The 27,530-nt window shown below is 45.9% G+C and overlaps 1 protein-coding gene and 1 pseudogene across 1 annotated transcript in view; one reads left to right on the top strand and one right to left on the bottom strand.

The window, feature by feature from the left end:
- ARPC2 (actin related protein 2/3 complex subunit 2) overlaps window positions 1–27,530 on the bottom strand; it is a 62,844-nt gene that overhangs the window by 26,042 nt on the left and 9,272 nt on the right. Inside the window, exon 3 of the mRNA XM_063933935.1 lies at window positions 23,222–23,334. Coding sequence (XP_063790005.1) covers window positions 23,222–23,334 — 113 coding nt within the window. The remainder of the gene's footprint in view (window positions 1–23,221; window positions 23,335–27,530) is intronic.
- LOC134946573 (5S ribosomal RNA) lies at window positions 7,022–7,140 on the top strand (annotated as a pseudogene).

Genomic DNA, 27,530 nt, shown 5'->3' on the forward strand with positions numbered 1-27,530 from the left:
ATGTGGGGAGCAATGTAATTGATTTATGTGGGTAGCAATAGGATTTATGTAGGGAGCAACATGATTTATGTGGGGAGCAATACGATTGTTTTTTCTGTGTAGGCCAATGTATGTGTGGATTTTTTTTTTTACTGTGAGGGCCAATGTGTGTGTTTTGTTTTTTTCTGTGGGGAATTTATGGTGTGCCTTGGCAATTTTAAAATATTGTTCGGCGTGCCGCGAGTAAAAAAAGGTTGAAAATCACTGCTCTAAGATGTCCATTCAGCACCTTCAAAACATATCATAAAACTGTTTATTTGCAACAGGAAAGTACAAAGACTGATAGCCAGAAACTTTTTACTTTAGAAATATTCTGGAAAGACAGGGTTTATGTTTTCTGGATGTCTTGCAGGATTGATTTCAATGAGGTTTGTCTTTTGCATGCATCTCTATAGGCGTGAAAATCATAAGAATATACAGATATATAAATGTGTGTGCCTAAGCTAGTCTCCATTGTTCAGGAATACACATACACTGCAGGGTAAGAATGGATTGCATAACACAGAGACAATGAGCCAATGCAGAGTTGAATGCAACTAGTTTACAATGACTGTACTCCCACATTGCTTGCACAGGAGTAAATGTGTATATCTGTCTGTATGCAGTTATATACAAAAAAGGGAGCGACTGGGCAATTGTCTATGCTGTAGGTTAAATACAGCCTCTGACTGGAGCACGGTTTTTTGATAAATTTGTTTTCCTCATTACCTTTTCTCTGTATCTTTCCTTCCGATCCTTCTCTTTTTTAGCAGTCTTTGACCAATCAGTCTCTTAATACCCATTAACATACGATATTCCTGGGAGACATACTATCCGTTAACAGGCTCTTCTAAACCGAGCATGACCACTTTCTCACTTAAGACCGAGCTATCTAAACGGCCCAATACCAATATAACAGACCCCTTTTCTGATACGTACGAACATACCACTCCTAACTCAGATTGGCGCTCCTCTTTTTCTAAATTACAAAAAAATCTACAGAAGAGAACCCGCCTATCATGGGATGTTACTACGCTAGAGAATTATATCAAGCATAAAATCGTACCCCGTGGCCTCAGACCTAAGGTATTTCCTTCCTTTCCACTCGCAAGTGACAACCTGAAGAGTGAATGGGAGACAGTACTACTAAAGTGTTCCCATGAATTACTTCACCTCCTGGTGAAACACGACACTCTCTTACTTGATCAGGTTGAAAAAGAGAGACGAAATTGGCAAGACTTTGGAAATCTGGGAGAAGGACACACATTTTCAAGCAGCTTTTGAAAAACACAAAAAAGAGATCGAACAATATGAACAGACTATAGTGGATCGCAAGAGGACAAAATTCATCCGTGATAAACGGGACTTTGCAAAAGGGGACATCTTTAGGTGGAATCCCGTACCCCCAAGCAGAAACAGCCCACTGAGGGATGACCCTACCATTTCAGAATTTGAGTCGTCTACCAGCGGTGAATCAGCAGGTGAAACCTTTGAAAATCAAGAAGATTACGCCAGCTTTCATCCTCGTTTTTTAGGATCAGGTCAGAGATCGAGAGGCCGCGTCAGAACTCGAGGAAGACAAGGAGAGGGGGAAAGGAGAAGCGACGGAAGAAACTCAGACTGGGATCCACCAAGGCAGGCACGATATCCGGCACGGCAGAGGAAAACAGTGAGATAGATTCCAACAATCTCCTGCAGGTTATCAATCTAACCACTAGATCCCTCTCTCCCGACCATATGTCAGTACTTACCAAGGGACTCTCCTTCTCACCGTACAGGTCTTTCAATAGATTTTCCTGGGAAAAAGATCTTCGACTTTTTGGTAGGAAACTCCTCCTCAAAAAATTCTTCAACAGACAGCAGGGGATACAGGCGGAAGACAGCCCCGTTCCAGAACTCACTATGGAGGATCTGAATGCGATCAAAGATCTGGAAGAACTACAAGCGGAATCCACCATGGAGGCATCTGCCTCATATAGACCCCAATGCAGACCTAAGTCTTCCTTCTTTCCTCCGGATAATAACAACCCGGAGATAAGGGTTTTCTTGAATAGAGTAGCCAAGGAATTCGACAATATATATGCCCAAACCAGACAGGGTATCCACAGTTTCCCCAAGAACCTCAAATTTCATGAACGCAAAGCGTTACAAGATCTGGAAACTTGGCACGATGTAATCTTTAAACCATCTGACAAAGGTGGTAATATCGTACTTTGGCCACGGGATATGTATATCACTGAGGCACAACGACAACTCAATAATACCTCCTGCTATAAGAAACTCCTCAGCAATCCAACCACGAGATTCTTGCAAATCTATACCTCTCTAATACAGAATGCAGCAACCCAAGGCACTATCACAAGATCAGAACTCAAATACTTGACAGTTCAGAACCCCAAAACACCTACGCTTTATTTACTTCCTAAGGTACATAAAGATGTGTCTGTACCCCCTGGAAGACCTATAATGTCTGGAAATGGTGGTTTATTAGAACAACCAAGTCGGTTTCTTGATCTTCACCTCCGGGATTTTGTCCTATCATTACCATCCTATCTACAAGACACGTCTGATTTAATACGCAAGATACACAATATATATTGTGAAGATAATTTCCTACTGGTTACATTAGATGTAGAATCACTCTACACGAGTATCAATCACCATCACGGAATTCAAGCTGTCAAATACTTTCTGGATCAAGGAGGTTTGAGTGCCTTTTCTGAGTTTCTCCTGGTGCTATTAGATTTTGTTCTGTCCAAAAATTACTTTGTTTTTCAGGACCATTTCTTTTTACAAATAAGAGGAACAGCGATGGGCGCAGCCTGCGCCCCCACCTACACCAATTTATTTTTAGGATGGTGGGAACACTTCCAGGTTTTCTGTCCAAGCAATGAGAAGTATACCAACCATGTGGTTTTATGGTTACGATACATCGATGATGTTTTTATCATCTGGAATGGAGAAAAGGACCTGCTAATGGAATTTATCGGATTACTTAATAACAACCATTTGAACATCAAGCTGACTTACACAGTCAGCACAGAGAGGGTTCCTTTCCTTGACCTCAATGTGTACAAATCACACACAGGCTTCTTAGAAACAGAGCTGTATCGCAAGGAGACTGCGACCAACAGTCTCCTTTTTCAAACAAGTTCGCACTTTCCCCCCACCATTGAAAATATACCCAAACGGGAATATCTTAGACTCAGACGCAATTGTTCTGAGGATCATATCTTCAAAAGCAAAAGTTGGGAACTTACCAATCGCCTTCTGGCCAGGGGTTATAGTAAACGGTCTCTAAAACGAGCCTACCAGGCCACTACATTGGTGAAGAGGGAACGTCTGATTTTTGGGACTAACAACAAAAAAATTTCAGACAAAGAGGATACAATCAGATTTATAGGCACTTTCTGTCCCGAATGGAAGATGCTGAAAGAGGCCATTACTAAACATCTCCCCATACTCCGAATGGACCCGGTCCTGTCTCCTATTGTTGGCCCTACAGTACAGATGAGCTGGCGAAGATCCAGGAACATCAAGGACCAGTTGGTTCAGAGCCATCTAATAACATCAACACGCAAGAAACCAGCCACACCGGGTTCCTTCCCTTGTGGCCAATGTAAGGCTTGTACACACATATTGCAAACCAATATAGTTACTGATAAGTATGGACAAACAACAAAGATACGGCACTTCTTCAACTGCAATACCCAAGCAATAATCTATTGCATTACTTGCAGTTGCAATATTAAATATGTTGGTATGACCACTCGCAAATTAAAAGAAAGGACCTTGGAACACTTGGGGAATATTCGGAACGCATCTAAAGACCTGACACGTATGAAACAACTTACCACAGTCGCCAAACATTTTTACCTTCAGCACAAGGGCTCTACCAAAGAATTAAAAGTCTTTGGTCTAGACCGCATCCACCTGGGCATACGTGGGGGTGATCTGACTAAAGAACTATATAAGAAAGAGAGCGAATGGATTTTTCGGCTTGGGAGTCTTCGACCTGACGGACTCAATGAAAACATTAATTACAGTGTCTTTTTATAATACATACAATTTCAATTTTTCTTTTAGCTCATTTTTAATGGTTAATTTTCCTCATCTTAATATTTATACTTTTTACCTAGAGTTGCTTTACCAGTCTCTGTTACCAAACATGTCACTAACTTGTCATCTTTTCCCTCCTCTATATATGCCATATGTTTTCCCTTTTCCTTTCTAATTAGCATCGTCCTCACTATTCCCTTTACCATCATACCAACAATTTTTTCATCTCTTCCTTTCCCCATTCATGCCACATGTCTCCCCTTTCTCACTTTCCTATCCATCACAACGTTTATAACCTCTCCCCTTCTTTCCCTTTCCGTCACCCAACTTATTATATCTCCCATCTCATTCCTCTGCTATCCTTATTGGCATTTATTTGTAATCCCAGCGTACACTAGAGCACATAGCCCCACCGTTTATATCACGGTAAAAAAAAATTTTTCCTTCACTACCTCAATATTTCTCTCACCCAGTACCTCAATGGTTATAGTTCACCCATGCTGCACCGGGACAATGCTTCCAATTTCCCAATCCCCAATTGTGAATCCCATGTTCTATTTCACTATAGTCATTATCCCCCACTTTTTCCTTTTTTCCCTCATCACTTCCCTCCTCCTCCCCCTGTCAGTCACTCACTCCAGTGTTTATCAAGACACAATTAAGGTAACAACATAACATTCAGCCTCTCCTCCCATTCTTTCACCACTAGCAATTTTTACTCCTTATAACTACACTCTACAGCCCTCGATACCTTAGGTTTTAGTTCCCAGCCTCTCCACCAGCACCCCACCACAATTATCCATTCCCCCGTTTCACTTTCACAACATATCCATTCACTTTATAAAAGTTTTTTCATTCTTCACATTATTAATTTTTTATGAATTTCCATAATTCTGTATATTTTTAATATATTTTTCACTTATCACTCAAGTCACTTTTACACCTCCTTTTATAATTTTTACATTAGGCCAACAATAGGTTAATTTAATTCTTATCACAGCACAATATCCCAATCTCCCTTTTCCCACACTGTTCTATACAGCTTCATTCTCCATCCATGTTACCTAAGCTGTACTATTCATATAATTTTTAATATGTTCTGCCAATACCCAATACTTAGGATCCTATTCATTTTGCCCCTTCAGCCCCCTTCCTTCACATTGATGCACTGCCTACATGCCCCTATTGGTTATTATAAACAGCTATTTTCTGGCATCCCATTCTTCAAGCATGGTGCTACTTTATTTCCTCAACTGTAGCGCCGTTTCCAGTTTATGCTGTGACTACATATCCCCTCAACGTCATCACGCCCCTTAATCCGCCCACTTCATGGGCGCATTCAGACCTGGCATTCCCTTTTCCATCATGGCGCCACATTATCTCACTAGCAGTGACGCCGCCTTCAGCCTATGAGAGGACATATACCTCCGGAGTGTCATCACGCTCCGTAACCCGCCCACCTTATAGGCGTATCCCCTTCAGTGACGCCGCCTCCAACCTATGAGAGGACATATACCTCCGGAGCGTCATCACGCTCCTTAACCCGCCCACCCCATAGGCGCATCCCCTTCACCTAGTTATACCACGTAATGGTTATTATAAACAGCTATTTTTTGGCATTCCCTTCTTTCAACATGGCGCTACTTTATCTCTTCAACTGTAGCGCCGTTCCCACTGTATGCTGTGACTACATATCCCCCTAACGTCATCACGTCCCCTAATCCGCCCACTTCATGGGCGCATTCAGACCTGGTATTCCCTTTTCCATCATGGCGCCGCATTATCTCACTAGCAGTGACGCCGCCCTCAGCCTATGAGAAGACAAATACCTCCGGAGTGTCATCACGCTCCGTAACCCGCCCACCTTATAGGCATATCCCCCTCAGTGACGTCGCCTCCAACCTATGAGGACATATACCTCCGGAGCGTCATCACGCTCCGTAACCCGCCCACCCCACAGGCGCATCCCCTTTACCTAGTCATACCACGTATTCTGTGGTTACTTTTGTTGTCAGTCTCCCTATTCCCGCCCACGCAACCAATTGTCCTAGAAACTGATTGGCTGCTATACATACGACAGGGCCTTTTAAACCCTGTATGTACAATTAGCTGTGAGATCCCGGAAGTGAACAAGCCCGCGGGCGAAACGCGTTTTCTACGGATTCCACAGCGGGACCTGCGCATGAAGGCTTCTCTATTTATCATCTACCTGCTGCGTCTGATCTTTTGAGTATTTTGGCTTTTTTGCCAACATCAATAATCGTTATATTTTTTTGACTAGATGTGTATATAGGTTCTTATTTTCAACATAAGCTAATAATGTGCTTAATTTCTAATATAGGCACTCATTGTTGATGTATGATATATTCATATATCTCTTAGGAGGTATCTACACACACAATAATAATGACTCTTTGTGTTTAACCCAGTTCATCTGTCTGGGTGATTAGAGGGTGATCCCTAACTTTTGATACTACAGGATTCTATTGGCCTTAAGCAATATACTTTATTATAAGTGCTTATTCTTGTGATCACTTACTTTCTGATTTTTTATATCAGCCTCACACAATATTTTTATCAGATGCAGCAATCCCCATTTTCAATCGCGCACGGGTTATTTATCTTTGTCAAATATTGAATGCATACAAAGACTGCATAGTCAGCTTGTCTCTGGTTTTTGTAACTCATTTTGATTTTTTCTTCGTCATTGTATATTTCCTAAATATTGAATGGTTATTTAACTCCATCTATATACTTTTTTCTTCATTTTTCTAACTGACTATTGTCTAGTGGACTCTCATCCCCGATCCAGGGTACACGGCGCCACGGTGTGACAGTCATTTTACTCTGCCTAACGTGGAAAGCAGATCCACCTATTACCTGTTCTATTTTTCTATCATCTTATACTTTCATATATAGGTGCACTCTCATTGGTAGATATCCCTCCTACTATCATACCACGCTTCTTGTGCCTGATCTCGTCCGATCTTGGAAGCTAAACAGCGTTGGGCTGGGTTAGTACCACGAGAGGAGACTCCCTGGGAATACCCGGTGTTGTAGGATAGGAACTATTCCCCTTCCTCTGAAGGGTGGACACCAACAGCAGTATCACCACTATCTATACTTTCTTCAGCCTCTCTTTATTTTTCTTTCTTTCTTTTTATATCCTCCTTCATGAGGATCTATTTCTCATGAGCACAGCCAGACATCCAATCAGAATTTATGCCATATGATTTCATAGGTAACTAACAAAGTGCATAGTATTGACCCAATGTAATCAGTCTTTCGATGATAAAATATGTACACCGACCTCCTCCGTGGGTCCCATTAATACAGATTATCTGTACTGGTCAGGAGAAACGGGTGTCAGACTATATAGTGTCTGCGACCTTTCTAAATCTTCTCTTTATGATTTACAGACCAGAACATTTTAACATAATTTTGTAAAAATCTCTTTGCACTTTCTGTGCATTTTTTCTTAGGATCGTAGAAGGATAATTATTCTTAATTAATTAATAAACTTATGTTTTAACATAATCTTTTTCTATTTAAGAATTTTCTTTTTCTTTTTCTAAGAGTGCGCCCACACAAGAGCTTTCTTTTTCTCCCACTGCTAGTACTTGTATGCAGTTATATGCAACTACAGTATGCAACCAAACCACCCCTTTCCATAAGCTTGGCTTCATAATCAATATTAGGGCTCACTTGTACCAGCTGAAAACATTCTTATTTACAAATACACTTAACTATTGCCTGCAATATCATCGACACACTCTCTCAGAACCAAGTCTATATCAGAATGCCCAGTTACAACTCTGTTCTGCCTACTCAGTCACAAGTGGAGATACAACTGAAAACACATACAAGACTATCACCCGTGGCTTGAGAGGATGTGCGGTGCTCAAGATATGCTCTGTAAAGTGATTTGCATTCAAGACTATTTGTGCCAGTAGAAGCTCCCTATTGTGCTGCCACTGAATAGATATATAAACACTGTGTACTCAGGAGACCGTCGGGCCGAAGCCTGAACATTCCTACAGTGTTTGGTGTGTAAGCTCAGTGTTACAAGACAGCTTAGGAAGTCTGACACACTTCCTCTACTCTGACCACACTGCTGCCTGCACACTGTTTTCTTCCATAAAAGGCTCTTTCCTGCCATCACCCACAGCACAGAAAATGAAACACTACTCATCACTACACAACTACACCACTGACAGAAAGAACGGATGGGGATGAGACAGTCATTTGTGAATAGGGACACCATATTCTAACATGCTTCATAAACACAGCTAGAAATAGCAAGTAATGCTAATCCTGCCAATCTAAAAGGAAAGGAGATATGAAGGGACAGTAAATATAAGAGAGCCCCGCCAGATGCAATCAGATTTAAGTGTATGGTCATCAAATGTTTCCATAAACACTGTTAAGAAAACAGTACAGATGAATAAAATGCAAAGCACCAGAATCGGCACATTATGAACATTTACACAGGAAGGGAATTCAAAAGCGGTCAGAGGAACATTTAATATAAACCATCTGGTGCTTAATGTGCTCCATGTTTCTTTCCCCTCCTAACAAAGCCCTCTCACTAGTCACAAGGCAATGCTGAACCAGCCAAGCTAACTGCAATTTACAACTTGCAAAAGGAAAACATGCACATTTTATCCAGTTATGACTATGGTAGCCAATCCCGGGATCGGGATCGGCGGGATCCCGGGATTTAGGCCCAAAAATGGCCGGGATTCAATCCCGGGATCGGAAGCTCCAATCCCGGGATCGGAAGCTCCAATCCTGGGGATTGAGGGATCAGCGTTGAGCGTCCACAGGACGCTCAGACGCTGCCCGGCTTCCTCCTTCCGGGTCCCCAGTGCAGCGTGAGAGGTCACGCTGCGCTGTCAGGAGCCGTCAGCAGCGATCAAAGGATGATCCCCTCCCGCCCGCCCTCGGTACATGGTAAGTTGTATGTGCGGGGCGAGGGGGCGGCCACCTATCTAAAAGCCAATCCCGGGAATCCCGGGATTGGCCATTTTTCAATCCCGATACCCGGGATTGAAAAAATGGCCCGGGATTGGCTTCCCTAGTTATGACCAATTAATAATGTGTTCCTATCAGAAGTGGCTGTACTGTATAGCACCTAAGGCCCTGTACAGAATGGTACAAAATCCCTGTTACATGCAAACAAAACCTTATACGTAATCTTCACTTCTAACTACTTCCAAAGAGTGTTCTTAATCCCCCCACAGCATCGAGTACTAAAGATGGGCATGCACCATACAATTATCAGGCAGATAATCTGCCAGATTGGGTTAGTTGAAATGAACATCAGGTAATGGATTAAGATAATGACAACTATCGACCATTTGTTGCCAAACACTGGAAAATGGACAAAACCTGACAATCATACAAATTGGTCAAACCCGTCATTTAACCAATGTGTCCGAACGTCAGGTTTTGTCCATTTTCCAGTGTTTGGCAACAAATGGTCGATAGTGGTCATTAGCTTAATCCATTACCTGATTTTCATTCCAACCAGCCAGATCTAGCAGATTATCTGACAGATAATAAGATTTTACTTACCGATAAATCTATTTCTCGTTGTCCGTAGTGGATGCTGGGGACTCCGTCAGGACCATGGGGATTAGCGGCTCCGCAGGAGACAGGGCACAAAACTAAAGCTTTAGGATCAGGTGGTGTGTACTGGCTCCTCCCCCTATGACCCTCCTCCAAGCCTCAGTTAGGATACTGTGCCCGGACGAGCGTACACAATAAGGAAGGATATTGAATCCCGGGTAAGACTCATACCAGCCACACCAATCACACCGTATAACTTGTGATCTGAACCCAGTTAACAGTATGACAAACGTAGGAGCCTCTGAACAGACGGCTCCCAACAATAACAACCCGATTTTTTTGTAACAACATCTATGTACAAGTATTGCAGACAATCCGCACTTGGGATGGGCGCCCAGCATCCACTACGGACTACGAGAAATAGATTTATCGGTAAGTAAAATCTTATTTTCTCTGACGTCCTAAGTGGATGCTGGGGACTCCGTCAGGACCATGGGGATTATACCAAAGCTCCCAAACGGGCGGGAGAGTGCGGATGACTCTGCAGCACCGAGTGAGAGAACTCCAGGTCCTCCTCAGCCAGGGTGTGCCCCTGACCAAGTAGCAGCTCGGCAAAGTTGTAAAGCCGAGACCCCTCGGGCAGTCGCCCAAGATGAGCCCACCTTCCTTGTGGAATGGGCATTTATATATTTTGGCTGTGGCAGTCCTGCCACAGAATGTGCAAGCTGAATTGTACTACACATTCAACTAGCAATCGTCTGCTTAGAAGCAAGAGCACCCAGTTTTTTGGGTGCATACAGGATAACAGCAAGTCAGTTTTCCTGACTCCAGCCGTCCTGGAAATCTATATTTTCAGGGCACTGACAACATCTAGCAACTTGGAGTCCTCCAAGTCTCTAGTAGCCGCAGGTACCACAATAAGCTGGTTCAGATGAAACGCCGACACCAACTTAGGGAGAAACTGGGGACGAGTCCGCAGCTCTGCCCTGTCCGAATGGACAATCAGATATGGGCTTTTGTGAGACAAAGCCGCCAATTCTGACACTCGCCTGGCCGAGGCCAGGGCCAACATCATGGTCACTTTCCATGTGAGATATTTCAAATCCACAGATTTGAGCGGTTTAAACCAACGTGATTTGAGGAATCCCAGGACTACGTTGAGATCCCACAGTGCCACTGGAGGCACAAAAGGGGGTTGTATATGCAGTACTCCCTTGTCAAATTTTTGGACTTCAGGAACTGAAGCCAATTCTTTCTGGAAGAAAATCGACAGGGCCGAAATTTGAACCTTAATGGACCCCAATTTGAGGCCCATAGACACTCCTGTTTGCAGGAAATGCAGGAATCGACCGAGTTGAAATTTCTTCGTGGGGCCTTCCTGGCCTCACACCACGCAACATATTTTCGCCACATGTGGTGATAATGTTGTGCGGTCACCTCCTTCCTGGCTTTGACCAGGGTAGGAATGACCTCTTCCGGAATGCCTTTTTCCCTTAGGATCCGGCGTTCAAACGCCATGCCGTCAAACGCAGCCGCGGTAAGTCTTGGAACAGACATGGTACTTGCTGAAACAAGTCCCTTCTTATCGGCAGAGGCCCTGAGTCCTCTGTGAGCATCTCTTGAAGTTCCGGGTACCAAGTCCTTCTTGGCCCATCCGGAGCCACGAGTATAGTTCTTACTCCTCTACGTCTTATAATTCTCAGTACCTTTGGTATGAGAAGCAGAGGAGGGGACACATACACCGACTGGTACACCCCTGGTGTTACCAGAACGTCCACAGCTATTGCCTGAGGGTCTCTTGACCTAGCGCAATACCATCATGTCCACCTTTGGTCTTTCCCAACGGTGCACAATCATGTGGAAAAAACTTCTCGATGAAGTCCCCACTCTCCCGGGTGGAGGTCGTGCTGAGGAAGTCTGCTTCCCAGTTGTCCACTCCCGGAATGAAAACTGCTGACAGTGCTATCACATGATTTTCCGCCCAGCGAAGAATCCTTGCAGTTTCTGCCATTGTCCTCCTGCTTCTTGTGCCGCCCTGTCTGTTTACGTGGGCGACTGCCGTGATGTTGTCCCACTGGATCAATACCGGCTGACCTTAAAGCAGAGGTCTTGCTAAGCTTAGAGCATTGTAAATTGCTCTTAGCTCCAGTATATTTATGCGGAGAGAAGTCCCCAGACTTGATCACACTCCCTGGAAATTTTTTTTCCCTGTGTGACTGCTCCCCAGCCTTTCAAGCTGGAATCCGTGGTCACCAGGACCCAGTCCTGAATGCATAACTGTGGCCCTTTAGTAGATGAGCACTCTGCAGCCACCACAGAAGAGACACCCTTGTCCTTGGAGACAGGGTTATCCGCTGATGCATCTGAAGATGCGATCCGGACCATTTGTCCAGCAGATCCCACTGAAAAGTTCTTGCGTGAAATCTGCCGAATGGAATCGCTTCGTAAGAAGCCACCATTTTTCCCAGGACCCTTGTGCAATGATGCACTGACACTTTTCCTGGTTTTTGGAGGTTCCTGACTAGCTCGGATAACTCCCTGGCTTTCTCCTCCGGGAGAAACACCCTTTTCTGGACTGTGTCCAGAATCATCCCTAGGGACAGCAGACGTGTCGTCGGAGACAGCTGCGATTTTGGAATATTTAGAATCCACCCGTGCTGTCGTAGAACTACTTGAGATAGTGCTACTCAGACCTCCAACTGTTCTCTGGACCTTGCCCTTATCAGGAGATCGTCCAAGTAAGGGATAATTAAGACGCCTTTTCTTTGAAGAAGAATCATCATTTCGGCCATTACCTTGGTAAAGACCCGGGGTGCCGTGGACAATCCAAACGGCAGCGTCTGAAACTGATAGTGACAGTTTTGTACCACGAACCTGAGGTACCCTTTGTGAGAAGGGCAAATTTGGACATGGAGGTAAGCATCCTTGATGTCCAGGGACACCATATAGTCCCCTTCTTCCTGGTTCGCTATCACTGCTCTGAGTGACTCCATTTAGAATAGGTCTCACCGAGCCGTCTGGCTTCAGTACCACAATATAGTGTGGAATAATACCCCTTTACTTGTTGTAGGAGGGGTACTTTGATTATCACCTGCTGGGAATACAGCTTGTGAATTGTTTCCAATACTGCCTCCCTGTCGGAGGTAGACGTTGGTAAAGCAAACTTCAGGAACTTGCGAGGGGGAGACGTCTCGAATTTCCAATCTGTACCCCTGGGATACTACTTGTAGGATCCAGGGGTCCACTTGCGAGTGAGCCCACTGCGTGCTGAAACTCTTGAGACGACCCCCCACCGCACCTGTTTGTACGGCCCCAGCGTCATGCTGAGGACTTGGCAGAAGCGGTGGAAGGCTTCTGTTCCTGGGAATGGGCTGCCTGCTGCAGTCTTCTTCCCTTACCTCTATCCCTGGGCAGATATTATGGGGACGAAAGGACTGAGGCTGAAAAGACTATGTCTTTTTCTGCTGAGATGTGACTTGGGGTAAGAAAGGTGGATTTTCTAGCTGTTGCCGTGGCCACCAGGTCCGATGGACCGACCCCAAATAACTCCTCCCCTTTATACGGCAATACTTCCATGTGCCGTTTGGAATCTGCATCACCTGACCACTGTCGTGTCCATAAACATCGTCTGGCAGATATGGACATCGCACTTACTCTTGATGCCAGAGTTTCGCATATATAGAAATGCATCTTTTAAATGCTCTATAGTCAATAAAATACTGTCCCTGTCAAGGGTATCAATATTTCCAGTCAGGGAATCCGACCAAGCCACCCCAGCGCTGCCCATCCAGGCTGAGGCGATCGCTGGTCGCAGTATAACACCAGTATGTGTGTATATACTTTTTAGGATATTTTCCAACCTCCTATCAGTTGGCTCCTTGAGGGCGTCCGTATCTGGAGACGGTAACGCCACTTGTTTTTATAAGCGTGTGAGCGCCTTATCCACCCTAAGGTGTGTTTCCCAACGCGCCATAACTTCTGGCGGGAAAGGGTATACCGCCAATAATTTTCTATCGGGGGAAACCCACGCACCATCACACACTTCATTTAATTTATCTGATTCAGGAAAAACCACATGTAGTTTTTTCACACTCCACATAATACCCTTTTTTGTGGTACTTGTAGTATCAGAAATATGTAACATCTCCTTCATTGCCCTTAACAAGTAACGTGTGGCCCTAAAGGAAAATACGTTTGTTTCTTCACCGTCGACACTGGAGTCAGTGTCCGTGTCTGTGTCGACCGACTGAGGTAAAAAGGACGTTTTAACGCCCCTGACTGTGTTTTAGACGCCTGGACAGGTACTAATTGGTTTGCCGGCCGTCTCATGTCGTCAACCGACCTTGCAGCGTGTTGACATTATCACGTAATTCCTTAAATAAGCCATCCATTCCGGTGTCGACTCCCTAGAGAGTGACATCACCATTACCGGCAATTGCTCCGCCTCCTCACCAACATCGTCCTCATACATGTCGACACACAAGTACCGACACACAGCACACACACAGGGAATGCTCTGATAGAGGACAGGACCCCACTAGCCCTTTGGGGAGACAGAGGGAGAGTTTGCCAGCACACACCAAAAACGCTATATTATACAGGGACAACCTTTATGTAAGTGTTTTTCCCTTATAGCATTTTAAATAAGAATTTACTTACCGATAATTCTATTTCTCGGAGTCCGTAGTGGATGCTGGGGTTCCTGAAAGGACCATGGGGGATAGCGGCTCCGCAGGAGACAGGGCACAAAAAGTAAAGCTTTAGGATCAGGTGGTGTGCACTGGCTCCTCCCCCTATGACCCTCCTCCAAGCCAGTTAGGTACTGTGCCCGGACGAGCGTACACAATAAGGGAGGAATTTTGAATCCCGGGTAAGACTCATACCAGCCACACCAATCACACCGTACAACTTGTGATCTAAACCCAGTTAACAGTATGATAACAGCGGAGCCTCTGAAAAGATGGCTCACAACAATAATAACCCGATTTTTGTAACTATGTACAAGTATTGCAGATAATCCGCACTTGGGATGGGCGCCCAGCATCCACTACGGACTCCCTAGAAATAGAATTATCGGTAAGTAAATTCTTATTTTCTCTTTCGTCCTAGTGGATGCTGGGGTTCCTGAAAGGACCATGGGGATTATACCAAAGCTCCCAAACGGGCGGGAGAGTGCGGATGACTCTGCAGCACCGAATGAGAGAACTCCAGGTCCTCTTTTGCCAGGATATCAAATTTGTAGAATTTTACAAACGTGTTCTCCCCTGACCACGTAGCTGCTCGGCAGAGTTGTAATGCCGAGACCTCTCGGGCAGCCGCCCAAGATGAGCCCACCTTCCTTGTGGAATGGGCCTTAACCGATTTAGACTGTGGCAGGCCTGCCTCAGAATGTGCAAGTTGAATTGTGTTACAAATCCAACGAGCAATCGACTGCTTAGAAGCAGGCGCACCCAACTTGTTGGGTGCATACAGTATAAACAGCGAGTCAGATTTTCTGACTCCAGCTGTCCTGGAATATATTTTCAGGGCCCTGACAACTTCTAGCAACTTGGAGTCCTCCAAGTCCCTAGTAGGTGCAAGGCACCACAATAAGCTGGTTCAGGTGAAACACTGACACCACCTTAGGGAGAGAACTGGGGACGAGTCCGCAGCTCTGCCCTGTCCGAATGGACAAACAGATATGGGCTTTTTTGAGAAAAAACCACCAATTTGACACTCGCCTGGTCCAGGCCAGGGCCAAGAGCATGGTCACTTTTTATGTGAGATGCTGCAAATCCACATATTTGACTGGTTTTAAACCAATGTGATTTGAGAAATCCCAGAACTACGTTGAGATCCCACAGTGCCACTGGAGGCACAAAAAAGGGGTTTGTATATGCAATACTCCCTTGACAAACTTCTGGACTTCAGGAACTGAAGCCAATTCTTTCTGGAAGAAAATTTACAGGGCCGAATTTGAACCTTAATGGACCCCAATTTGAGGCCCATAGACACTCCTGTTTGCAGGAAATGCAGGAAACGACCGAGTTGAAATTTCTTTGTGGGGCCTTCCTGGCCTCACACCACGCAACAAATTTTCGCCACACGTGGTGATAATGTTGTGCGGTCACCTCCTTTCTGGCTTTGACCAGGGTAGGAATGACCTCTTCCGGAATGCCTTTTTTCCCTTAGGATCCGGCTTTCCATCGCCATGCCGACAAACGCAGCTGCGGTAAGTCTTGGAACAGACATGGTACTTGCTGAAGCAAGTCCCTTCTTAGCGGCAGAGGCCATAAGACCTCTGTAAGCATCTCTTGAAGTTCCGGGTACCAAGTCCTCCTTGGCCAATCCGGAGCCATGAGTATAGTTCTTACTCCTCTACGTCTTATAATTATCATCACCTTAGGTATGAGAAGCAGAGGAGGGAACACATACACCGACTGGTACACCCACGGTGTTACCAGAACGTCCACATCTATTGCCTGAGGGTCCCTTGACCTGGCGCAATACCTGTCCCGTTTTTTGTTCAGACGGGACGCCATCATGTCCACCTTTGGTATTTCCCAACGGTTTACAATCATGTGGAAAAAACTTCTCAATGAAGTTTCCACTCTCCCGGGTGGAGGTCGTGCTGAGGAAGTCTGCTTCCCAGTTTCCATTCCCGGGATGAAAAACTGCTGACAGTGTTATCACATGATTTTCCGCCCAGCGAAAAGTCCTTGCAGTTTCTGCCATTGCCCTCCTGCTTCTTGTGTCGCCCTGTCTGTTTACGTGGGCGACTGCCGTGATGTTTTTCCCACTGGATCAATACCGGCTGACCTTGAAGCAGAGGTCTTGCTAAGCTTAGAGCATTATAAATTTACCCTTAGCTCCAGTATATTTATGTGGAGAAAAGTCTCCATACTTGATCACACTCCCTGGAAATTTTTCCCTTGTGTGACTGCTCCCCAGCCTCTCAGGCTGGGCTCCGTGGTTACCAGCATCCAATCCTGAATGCCGAATCTGCGGCCCTCTAGAAGATGAGCACTCTATAACCACCACAGGAGAGACACCCTTGTCCTTGGATATTGGGTTATCCGCTGATGCATCTGAAGATGCGATCCGGACCATTTGTCCAGCAGATCCCACTGAAAAGTTCTTACGTGAAATCTGCCGAATGGAATTGCTTCGTAGGAAGCCACCATTTTTACCAGGACCCTTGTGCAATGATGCACTGTTTTTAGGAGGTTCCTGACTTGCTCGGATAACTCCCTGGCTTTCTCTTCCGGGAGAAACACCTTTTTCTGGACTGTGTCCAGAATCATCCCTAGGCACAGCAGACGTGTCGTCGGGATCAGCTGCGATTTTGGAATATTTAGAATCCACCCGTGCTGATTGTAGCAGTATCCGAGATAGTGCTACTCCGACCTCCAACTGTTCCCTGGACTATGCCCCTATCAGGAGATCGTCCAAGTAAGGGATAATCAAGACGCCTTTTCTTCGAAGAAGAATCATCAATTCGGCCATTACCTTGGTAAAGACCCCGGGGTGCCGTGGACAATCCAAACGGCAGCGTCTGAAACTGATAGTGACAGTTCTTCACCACGAACCTGAGGTACCCTTAGTGAGAAGGGCAAATTTGGGACATAGAGGTAAGCATCCCTGATGTCCCGGGACACTATATAGTCCCCTTCTTCCTGGTTCGTTATCACTGCCCTGAGTGACTTCATCTTAATTTGAACCTTTGTAAGTGTTCAAAAAAAAATTTTTTAGAATAAGTCTCACCTAGCCTTCTGGCTTCAGTACCACAATATAGTGTGGAATAATACCCCTTTTCTGTAGTAGGAGGGGTAATTTAATTGTCACCTGCTGGGAACACAGCTTGTGAATTTTTTCCCATACTACCTCCTTGTCGGAGGGAGACTTGGTAAAGCAGACTTCAGGAGCCTGCGAAGGGGAAACGTCTCGACATTCCCATCTGTACCCCCGGGATACTACTTGTAGGATCCAGGGGTCCTGTACGGTCTCAGCGCCATGCTGAGAACTTGTCAGACGCGGTGGAACGCTTCTGTTCCTGGGAATAGGCTGCCTGTTGCAGTCTTCTTCCCTTTCCTCTATCCCTGGGCAGATATGATCTTATAGGGACGAGAGGACTGAGGCTGAAAAGACGGTGTCTTTTTCTGCAGAGATGTGATTTAGGGTAAAAAACGGTGGATTTTCCAGCAGTTGCCGTGACCACCAGGTCCGATGGACCGACCCCAAACAAGTCCTCTTCCTTTATACGGCCATACTGTGCCGTTTGGAATCTGCATCACCTGACCACTGTCGTGTCCATAACATCTTCTGGCAGTTATGGACATCGCGTTTATTCATGATGCCAGAGTGCAAATATCCCTCTGTGCATCTCGCATATATAGAAATGCTCTATAGTCAATAAAATACTGTCCCTGTCAAGGGTATCAATATTTTTAGTCAGGGAATCCGACCAAGCCACCCTAGCTCTGCACATCCAGGCTGAGGCGATCGCTGGCCGCAGTATAACACCAGTATGTGTGTATATACTTTTTATTATATTTTCCAGCCTTGTCAGCTGGTCCTTGAGGACGGCCCTATCTATAGACGGTACCGCCACTTGTTTTGATAAGCGTGTGAGCGCCTTATCCACCTTAAGGGGTGTTTCCCAACGCGCCCTAACTTCTGGCGGGAAAGGGTATACCGCCCATAATTTTCTATCGGGGGGAACCCACGCATCATCACACACTTTATTTAATTTATCTGATTCAGGAAAAACTATGGTAGTTTTTTCACATCCCACATAATACCCTCTTTTGTGGTACTTGTAGTATCAGAAATACGTAACACCTCCTTCATTGCCTTTAACGTGTGGCCCTAATAAGGAATACGTTTGTTTATTCACCGTCGACACTGGATTCAGTGTCCCTGTCTGTGTCTGTGTCGACCGACTAAAGTAAACGGGCGTTTTAAAACCCTTGACGGTGTTTTTGAGACGTCTGGACCGTACTAATTGTTTGTCGGCCGTCTCATGTCGTCAACCGACCTTGCAGCGTGTTGACATTATCACGTAATTTCCTAAATAAGCCATCCATTCCGGTGTCGACTCCCTAGAGAGTGACATCACCATTACAGGCAATTGCTCCGCCTCCTCACCAACATCGTCCTCCTACCTGTCGACACACACGTACCGACACACAGCACACACACAGGGAATGCTCTGATAGAGGACAGGACCCACTAGCCCTTTGGAGAGACAGAGGGAGAGTTTGCCAGCACACACCAAAAACGCTATAATTATATAGGGACAACCTTATATAAGTGTTTTCCCTTATAGCATCTTAATATATATATAAGCATATCGCCAAATTAGTGCCCCCCCTCTCTGTTTTAACCCTGTTTCTGTAGTGCAGTGCAGGGGAGAGCCTGGGAGCCTTCCCTCCAGCCTTTCTGTGAGGGAAAATGGCGCTGTGTGCTGAGGAGATAGGCCCCGCCCCTTTTTCGGCGGCCTCGTCTCCCGCTCTTAACGGATTCTGGCAGGGGTTAAATATCTCCATATAGCCTCCGGAGGCTATATGTGAGGTATTTTTAGCCAAAATAGGTATTCATTTGCCTCCCAGGGCGCCCCCCTCCCAGCGCCCTGCACCCTCAGTGACTGCCGTGTGAAGTGTGCTGAGAGGAAAATGGCGCACAGCTGCAGTGCTGTGCGCTACCTTTAGAAGACTGAGGAGTCTTCTGCCGCCGATTCTGGACCTCTTCTTACTTCAGCATCTGCAAGGGGGCCGGCGGCAAGGCTCCGGTGACCATCCAGGCTGTACCTGTGATCGTCCCTCTGGAGCTGATGTCCAGTAGCCAAGAAGCCAATCCATCCTGCACGCAGGTGAGTTCACTTCTTCTCCCCTAAGTCCCTCGTTGCAGTGATCCTGTTGCCAGCAGGACTCACTGCAAAATAAAAAACCTAAGCTAAACTTTCCTAAGCAGCTCTTTAGGAGAGCCACCTAGATTGCACCCTTCTCGGCCGGGCACAAAATCTAACTGGCTTGGAGGAGGGTCATAGGGGGAGGAGCCAGTGCACACCACCTGATCCTAAAGCTTTACTTTTTGTGCCCTGTCTCCTGCGGAGCCGCTATCCCCCATGGTCCTTTCAGGAACCCCAGCATCCACTAGGACGATAGAGAAATATATATACATATCGCCAAATAAGTGCCCCCCCTCTCTGTTTTAACCCTGTTTCTGTAGTGCAGTGCAGGGGAGAGCCTGGGAGCCTTCCCACCAGCATTTCTGTGAGGGAAAATGGCGCTGTGTGCTGAGGAGAATAGGCCCCGCCCCCTTTTCGGCGGGCTTCTTCTCCCGTTTTTCTGAGACCTGGCAGGTGTTAAATACATCCATATAGCCTCCAGGGGCTATATGTGATGTATTTTTAGCCAGAATAAGGTATTATACATTGCTGCCCAGGGCGCCCCCAGCAACGCCCTGCACCCTCCGTGACCGTTGGTGTGAAGTGTGTGACAACAACGGCGCACAGCTGCAGTGCTGTGCGCTACCTTCATGAAGACTGAAAAGCCTTCTGCCGCCAGTTTCTGGACCTTCAATCTTCAGCATCTGCAAGGGGGGTCGGCGGCGCGGCTCCGGGACGAACCCCAGGGTGAGACCTGTGTTCCGACTCCCTCTGGAGCTAATGGTGTCCAGTAGCCTAAGAAGCCAATCCATCCTGCACGCAGGTGAGTTGAACTTCTCTCCCCTAAGTCCCTCGATGCAGTGAGCCTGTTGCCAGCAGGACTCACTGAAAATAAGAAACCTAAAAACTTTTTCTAAGCAGCTCCTTAAGAGAGCCACCTAGATTGCACCCTGCTCGGACGGGCACAAAAACCTAACTGAGGCTTGGAGGAGGGTCATAGGGGGAGGAGCCAGTACACACCACCTGATCCTAAAGCTTTAGTTTTGTGCCCTGTCTCCTGCGGAGCCGCTAATCCCCATGGTCCTGACGGAGTCCCCAGCATCCACTTAGGACGTCAGAGAAAATTGTATAGTGTATGCTCAGCTTTACACTTGCGATTGCTTCAAGTAAACACTTGTTAGAAAGTATTTCTTGAACTATCAGTGCTATGGAGCACTTACCAGATTTTAAGAAGATGCAGAAAGCACTTGGTATTTACACCCTTGTGTATGCACTAAGCACTTCCTCCATGCCTACATTGCAGGATAATGACAATACCATGGAAAATAAATAATTGTTCTCTATGTTCTAGGCCTCAAATTAGTGCCTTAAAAGCAGTGTGCAGCATCACTCAGGCGCATCTAAAAACAAACACATTGCTCATACTATTTAACTGCAACATATAACATACGTTAAGAACAAATAACTGGCAGGTGTCATTGAAGAATAATAGTTTCCATCTGACATACACTCCTTAGGTATACACAACGTATAATACATACGCATAAATACACAAACAAAACAAAAATGTTCTCTGAAGACAATTGTATCCAGATGTTTCAGGGTCTCCTCTACCATTATACACAGCATATATTTTCTCTTGCTCAACACATCTAACTAGACACAAAGCTGTTGAAACCTGCGCATGCCAGGTTTGGGACGCACCAATGGGGGACAGGACCAGGGATAGGACTACACACTTCTGGCTCTTTGAATGGGATACGGTCATTAGGTCGACAGGCATTAGGTCGGCCACTATAGGTCGACAGGTCAAAAGGTCGACATGAGTTTTCTCACATTTGAAAACATTTTTTTTAAACTTTTTCATACTTTACGATCCACGTGGACAACATTGACACGGTGCACTAACTGGGGTTCCCAGTCACTTTACGAAGAATACGACACCCAAAAAAAAGTAAAAAACCCATGTCGACCTTTTGACCTGTCGACCTTGTACATGTCGACCTAATGACCATGTCGAACTAATGTATGTCGACCAATAGTGGCCGACCTAATGAATGTCGACCTAAGTTGTGCCGAACCAACGACCCATACCCCTTTGAAATTAGAATTTGTAGGGAAGGTACATACTACATATACTCAGCTATTTAATGTATTTAGGAATCGATTAGACAAAGCATGGGAGGTCTATTTGTAAAACACTTAACTCCTACAAAAACCCACAAAACACTTTTTTAAATACCATAAGTATGCTGGTTTAGATGTTATTCAGCATGGTGTACACTAGTACCTAGTAGTAAGTGTACACTAGTATTCTAACCCAAGGGTTCTCAAACTATTTCCCTGTGGTGCCCTGTCTGAAAAGAAGAAGTTATTACAGAACCCCAGCAAGTTACCGCAGAATGGCCGCCACACATGTGGCCAGACTGTGCAAGCTCAGTAGCACTGCCAAGGCACAAAACAGAAGGAAGTGGCCACTAATGCATTCACTTCATTTCTTACACATCGCAGGGATAAGCTCCTTTCGAAGACCCTATCCCTACATGTGTTTTTTTAAATACATTCATGTAAATGTTTATGGGTGTTTAATTAATATGTGTCCCATATGTCCCACACACACTGTGCGCTCTCCTGTTCCCTCATCCACAGACACATCCCATACTGCCTGGGCTCACTGCTCACCTCTATTCCCCTCATGTTTCCCTGCGGCCGTTTCTTCCCCCTCCTCCATTAATCACACATCCTTTGCTCAAACACCAACACCCAGTGGCAGCAGTCCCCCATATAACCTAAATCAGAATAACTTTATCCTCATGCTTTCCATGACAGAAAACACTCGGACACAGACTGTAATCCTTACTAGGACTCTTATGCGGAAGGGCTAAAATGTTGTTGTTTTGAGGAGCCAAAATGATGTTGAACAGTGGCTTATTAGATCAATAAAACTCTGTTACACTACCAATTCAAGACTAATTCCAGTAACAATCAAAGATCTGTTACTCTTCCTTCTTCAGGATAAGCTTTAAATTAGGGATGGGAATCAAACAAAACATCAGAATCATGGATGGCTTGGTTCCACTGTTTTTCCCATCAGTAGTGCTTTTGCAATCTTTAATCACCATTTATGAATCGTCCTTCCTGCTGGGAGTAGTTGGGAAAACACACATGCTGGAAAAAGTTTGTGGGTATGCTCATATACTGTACCTGCATGTCACTTTGCTGCACCCGCAGCCTCCTTCCCCTGCACCCGAGAGCATGCACAAGGTCTCAGCTTTGATATAGTGGCATCAATGTAGATGGTCTGATGTTGAGAAACATGCAATATGTCTATAGTCTCTATGATGACAGTGACTAAATATGAGAAAACCGGCACCGGGATCCCAACACGATGCTACTTACAGCATTTTCACAATGCGCACATTATAGCTTTAAACATGCTCCTAAAGTTTTACCGTTCTAATGTCCGCACAGTTAAAAGTAACAACACATTGGTAACGACAATGTTTCTTTTTAGATGTCCCATAACTACTTAAAATGCTGCCAAATATGCTAATGAGCTTTCATCTTACTGTAACTGGCAGCGACAAGTATCTTTTGGTCGGATTAAACACATAAATAAGAATTTATAATAAATGTTCTAGATATAGGTTCTCTCAATTGTTAGTGCCTTTTTACAATAAGATTTTTTTTTTTTAAAGAACTCACCTCATCAGTACCGTGTTCCTGCAGCTCTTTGTAGAACTTCAGGGAAATGCTGATCATCACTTTCGCCTTGTCTCCATTTGGGTTAGAAATGTGGTAAAGAACGCCATCGAAATCTGAGTAGCAAATGAAAAGATGTTAGCAAGGAAGAACAATCCATGTTTCAGGTCTTGTGCACAAATGGGATAATGATCACTGCATCAATAAATACTCTCTATCCATCCACAGCAATGAAAAAATAAGATTTTAAACCTACCGGTAAATCTTTTTCTCCTAGTCCGTAGAGGATGCTGGGGACTCCGCAAGGACCATGGGGTATAGACGGGCTCCACAGGAGACATGGGAACTCTAAGACTTTAGATGGGTGTGAACTGGCTCCTCCCTCTATGCCCCTCCTCCAGACCTCAGTTAAAAAGAACTGTGCCCAGAGGAGACGGACAGTACGACGAAAGGATTTTTGTTAATCTAAGGGCGAGATACATACCAGCCCACACCATACACACCGTACAACATGGTATATAGCAAACCAGTTAACAGTATGAATAAAACAGCATTAGCCAGAGACTGATCACAACTGTAACATAACCCTTATGTAAGCAACAACTATATACAAGCCTTGCAGAAATTGTCCGCACTGGGACGGGCGCCCAGCATCCTCTACGGACTAGGAGAAAAAGATTTACCGGTAGGTTTAAAATCTTATTTTCTCTTACGTCCTAGAGGATGCTGGGGACTCCGTAAGGACCATGGGGATTATACCAAAGCTCCAGACCGGGCGGGAGAGTGCGGATGACTCTGCAGCACCGATTGAGCAAACATAAGGTCCTCATCAGCCAGGGTATCAAACTTGTAGAATTTTGCAAAAGTGTTTGACCCCGACCAAGTAGCTGCTCGGCACAGCTGTAATGCCGAGACGCCTCGGGCAGCCGCCCAAGAAGAGGCCACCTTCTTAGTGGAATGGCCTTTACCGCATTTGGTAACAGCAATCCCGCCGTAGAATGAGCCTGCTGAATCGTGTTACAGATCCAGCGAGCAATAGTCTGTTTTCCTAACTCTAGCCGTCTTGGCTACATAAATCTTTAAAGCCCTGACTACATCCAGGGACTTGGAATCCTCCAAGTCACCCGTAGCCACCGGCACCACAATAGGTTGGTTCATATGGAACGACGAAACCACCTTAGGTAGAAATTGCGGACGAGTTCTCAACTCCGCTCGATCCACATGGAAAATCAGATATGGGCTCTTGTGAGACAAAGCCGCCAATTCAGACACCCGCCTCGCAGATGCCAAGGCCAACAATATGACCACTTTCCAAGTGAGAAATTTTAACTCCACCGTTTGAAGAAGTTCAAACCAGTGTGATTGAAGGAACCGTAACACCACGTTAAGGTCCCACGGTGCCACTGGGGGCACAAAAGGAGGTTGGATGTGCAGCACTCCTTTCACAAAAGTCTGGACCTCTGGGAGAGAAGCCAACTCCTTCTGAAAGAATATAGATAAGGCCGAAATCTGCACCTTAATGGAGCCTAACTTTAGGCCCATATCCACTCCTGTCTGTAGAAAATGGAGAAAACGACCCAGCTGAAAATCTTCCATAGGAGCATTCTTGGCTTCACACCAAGACACATATTTCCTCCAGATACGGTGATAATGCCTCGCCGTCACCTCCTTCCTAGCTTTGATTAGAGTAGAGATGACTTCCCCCGGAATACCCTTCCTAGCTAGGATTTGGTGTTCAACCGCCATGCCGTCAAACGTAACCGCGGTAAGTCCTGGACCTGTTGTAACAGGTCCTCCCATAGAGGAAGAGGCCACGGATTTTCTGTGATCATTTCCTGAAGATCTGAATACCAGGCCCTTCGAGGCCAATCTGGAACAACGAGTATTGTCTGCACTCTTGTTCGTCTTATGATTCTCAATAGTTTTGAGATGAGTGGAAGAGGAGGGAACACAGAGACCGACTGAAACCCCCACGGTGTCACTAGGGCGTCCACCGCCACTGCCGGAGGGTCCCTCGACCTGGAACAATACTTCCGAAGCTTTTTGTTGAGGCGTGACGCCATCATGTCTATTTGAGGAAGTCCCCAACGACTTGTTACTTCTGCAAAGACTTCTTGATGAAGCCCCCACTCTCCTGGATGGAGATCGTGTCTGCTGAGGAAGTCTGCCTCCCAGTTGTCTACACCCGGGATGAAGACTGCTGCCAGAGCGCTTACGTGATTTTCCGCCCAGCGAAGAATCCTGGTGGCTTCTGCCATTGCTGCTCTGCTCCTTGTCCCGCCTCGGCGGTTTACATGCGCCACAGCTGTGACATTGTCTGACTGAATCAGAACGGGTAGGTTGCGAAGAAGATTCTCCGCTTGCTGTAGGCATGTGTATATGGCCCTTAATTCCAGCACATTGATGTGTAGACAAGCCTCCTGGCTTGACCATATTACCTGAAAATTTCTTCCTTGTGTGACTCCTCCCCACCCTTGGAGGCTCGCATCCGTGGTCACAAGAACCCAATCTTGAATGCCGAACCTGCGACCCTCTAGCAGGTGAGCACTCTGAAGCCACAACAGAGCCCTGGTAGATAGGCTTATCCTCCGATGCATTTGTAGATGGGACCCTGACCACTTGTCCAGAAGGTCCCACTGAAAAGTTCTCGCATGGAACCTGCCGAACGGAATTGCCTCGTAGGCCGCCACCATCTTTCCCAATACCCGAGTGCATTGATGAACTGACACTCTTTTTGGTTTTAGCAGGTCCTTGACCATGTTCTGGAGTTCCTGGGCTTTTTCCATTGGGAGAAAAACCCTCTTTTTTTCCGTGTCCAGAATCATGCCCAAAAATGCCAGCCGAGTTGTCGGAACCAACTGCGACTTTGGCAGATTTAGAATCCAGCCGTGTTGTTGTAGTACTGTCAGGGAGAGAGCCACGCTCTTTAGTAACTGATCTCTCGATCTTGCCTTTATCAGGAGATCGTCCAAGTATGGGATAATTGTGACCCCTTGCTTGCGCAGGAGCACCATCATTTCCGCCATCACCTTTGTGAAAATTCTCGGGCCGTGGAAAGCCCAAACGGCAATGTCTGAAACTGGTAATGACAATCCTGTACAGCGAATCTCAGGTACGCCTGATGAGGAGGATATATGGGGACATGAAGGTATGCATCCTTTATGTCCAGAGACACCATAAAATCCCCCCTTTCCAGGCTGGAGATCACTGCCCGGAGAGATTCCATCTTGAATTTGAACCTCTTCAAATATAGGTTCAGGGATTTTAGATTTAGAATTGGTCTGACCGAGCCGTCCGGCTTCGGGACCACAAACAGGGTTGAATAAAAACCCTTTCACTGTTGCCCCAGGGGAACCTTGATAATCACCTGCTGTTGACACAGTTTCTGTATGGCAGCTGAAACCGTTTCCCTCTCTGGGGAAGAAGCTGGTAAGGCCGATTTGGAAAATCGGTGTGGAGGCACATCTTCGAACTCCAGTTTGTAGCCTTGGGATACAATTTCGATCACCCAAGGATCCAAATCCGACTGAACCCAGACCTGGCTGAAGAGACGAAGACGTGCCCCCACAGGTGTGGACTCCCACAGCGGAGCCCCAGCGTCATGCGGTGGATTTTGTAGAGGCCGGGGAGGATTTTTGTTCCTGGGAACTAGCCGTAGCTGGTGCTCTTTTCCCTCTACCTTTACCTCTGGTGAGGAAGGAAGAGCCCCGACCCTTTCTGAACTTATGCGACCGAAAGAACTGCATCTGGTATTGAGGTGTTTTCTTTTGCTGTGGGGGAACATAAGGCAAAAAAGAAGACTTACCCGCGGTAGCTGTGGAAACCAGGTCCGCGAGGCCCTCCCCAAATAAAACTTCATCCTTGTAAGGCAAAGCCTCCATATGTCTTTTTGAATAAGCATCACCTGTCCATTGACGGGTCCACAGGGACCTTCTAGCAGAAACTGCCATGGCATTGGCTCTTGAACCCAACAGCCCAATATCTCTCGCAGCCTCTCTCATATATAACGCTGCGTCCTTAATGTAACCCAAGGTCAACAAAATACTATCCTTATCTAAGGTGTCAATGTCCGATGACAAGTTATCTACCCACGCTGCAATTGCGCTACCAACCCATGCCGATGCTACTGCCGGCCTGAGTAGGGCTCCAGTATGCGCGTAAATTGATTTTAAGGTAGTTTCCTGCCTGCGATCCGCAGGATCTTTTAGGGCCGCCGGGGACGGTAGCGCCACCTTTTTGGATAAGCGCGTCAAAGCCTTGTCCACCGTGGGCGAGGATTCCCACCATAACCTGTCCTTTGAGGGGAAAGGAT

This window comes from Pseudophryne corroboree, chromosome 7 (assembly GCF_028390025.1).
Source record: "Pseudophryne corroboree isolate aPseCor3 chromosome 7, aPseCor3.hap2, whole genome shotgun sequence".
In the NCBI taxonomy this organism is placed as follows: Eukaryota; Metazoa; Chordata; class Amphibia; order Anura; family Myobatrachidae; genus Pseudophryne; species Pseudophryne corroboree.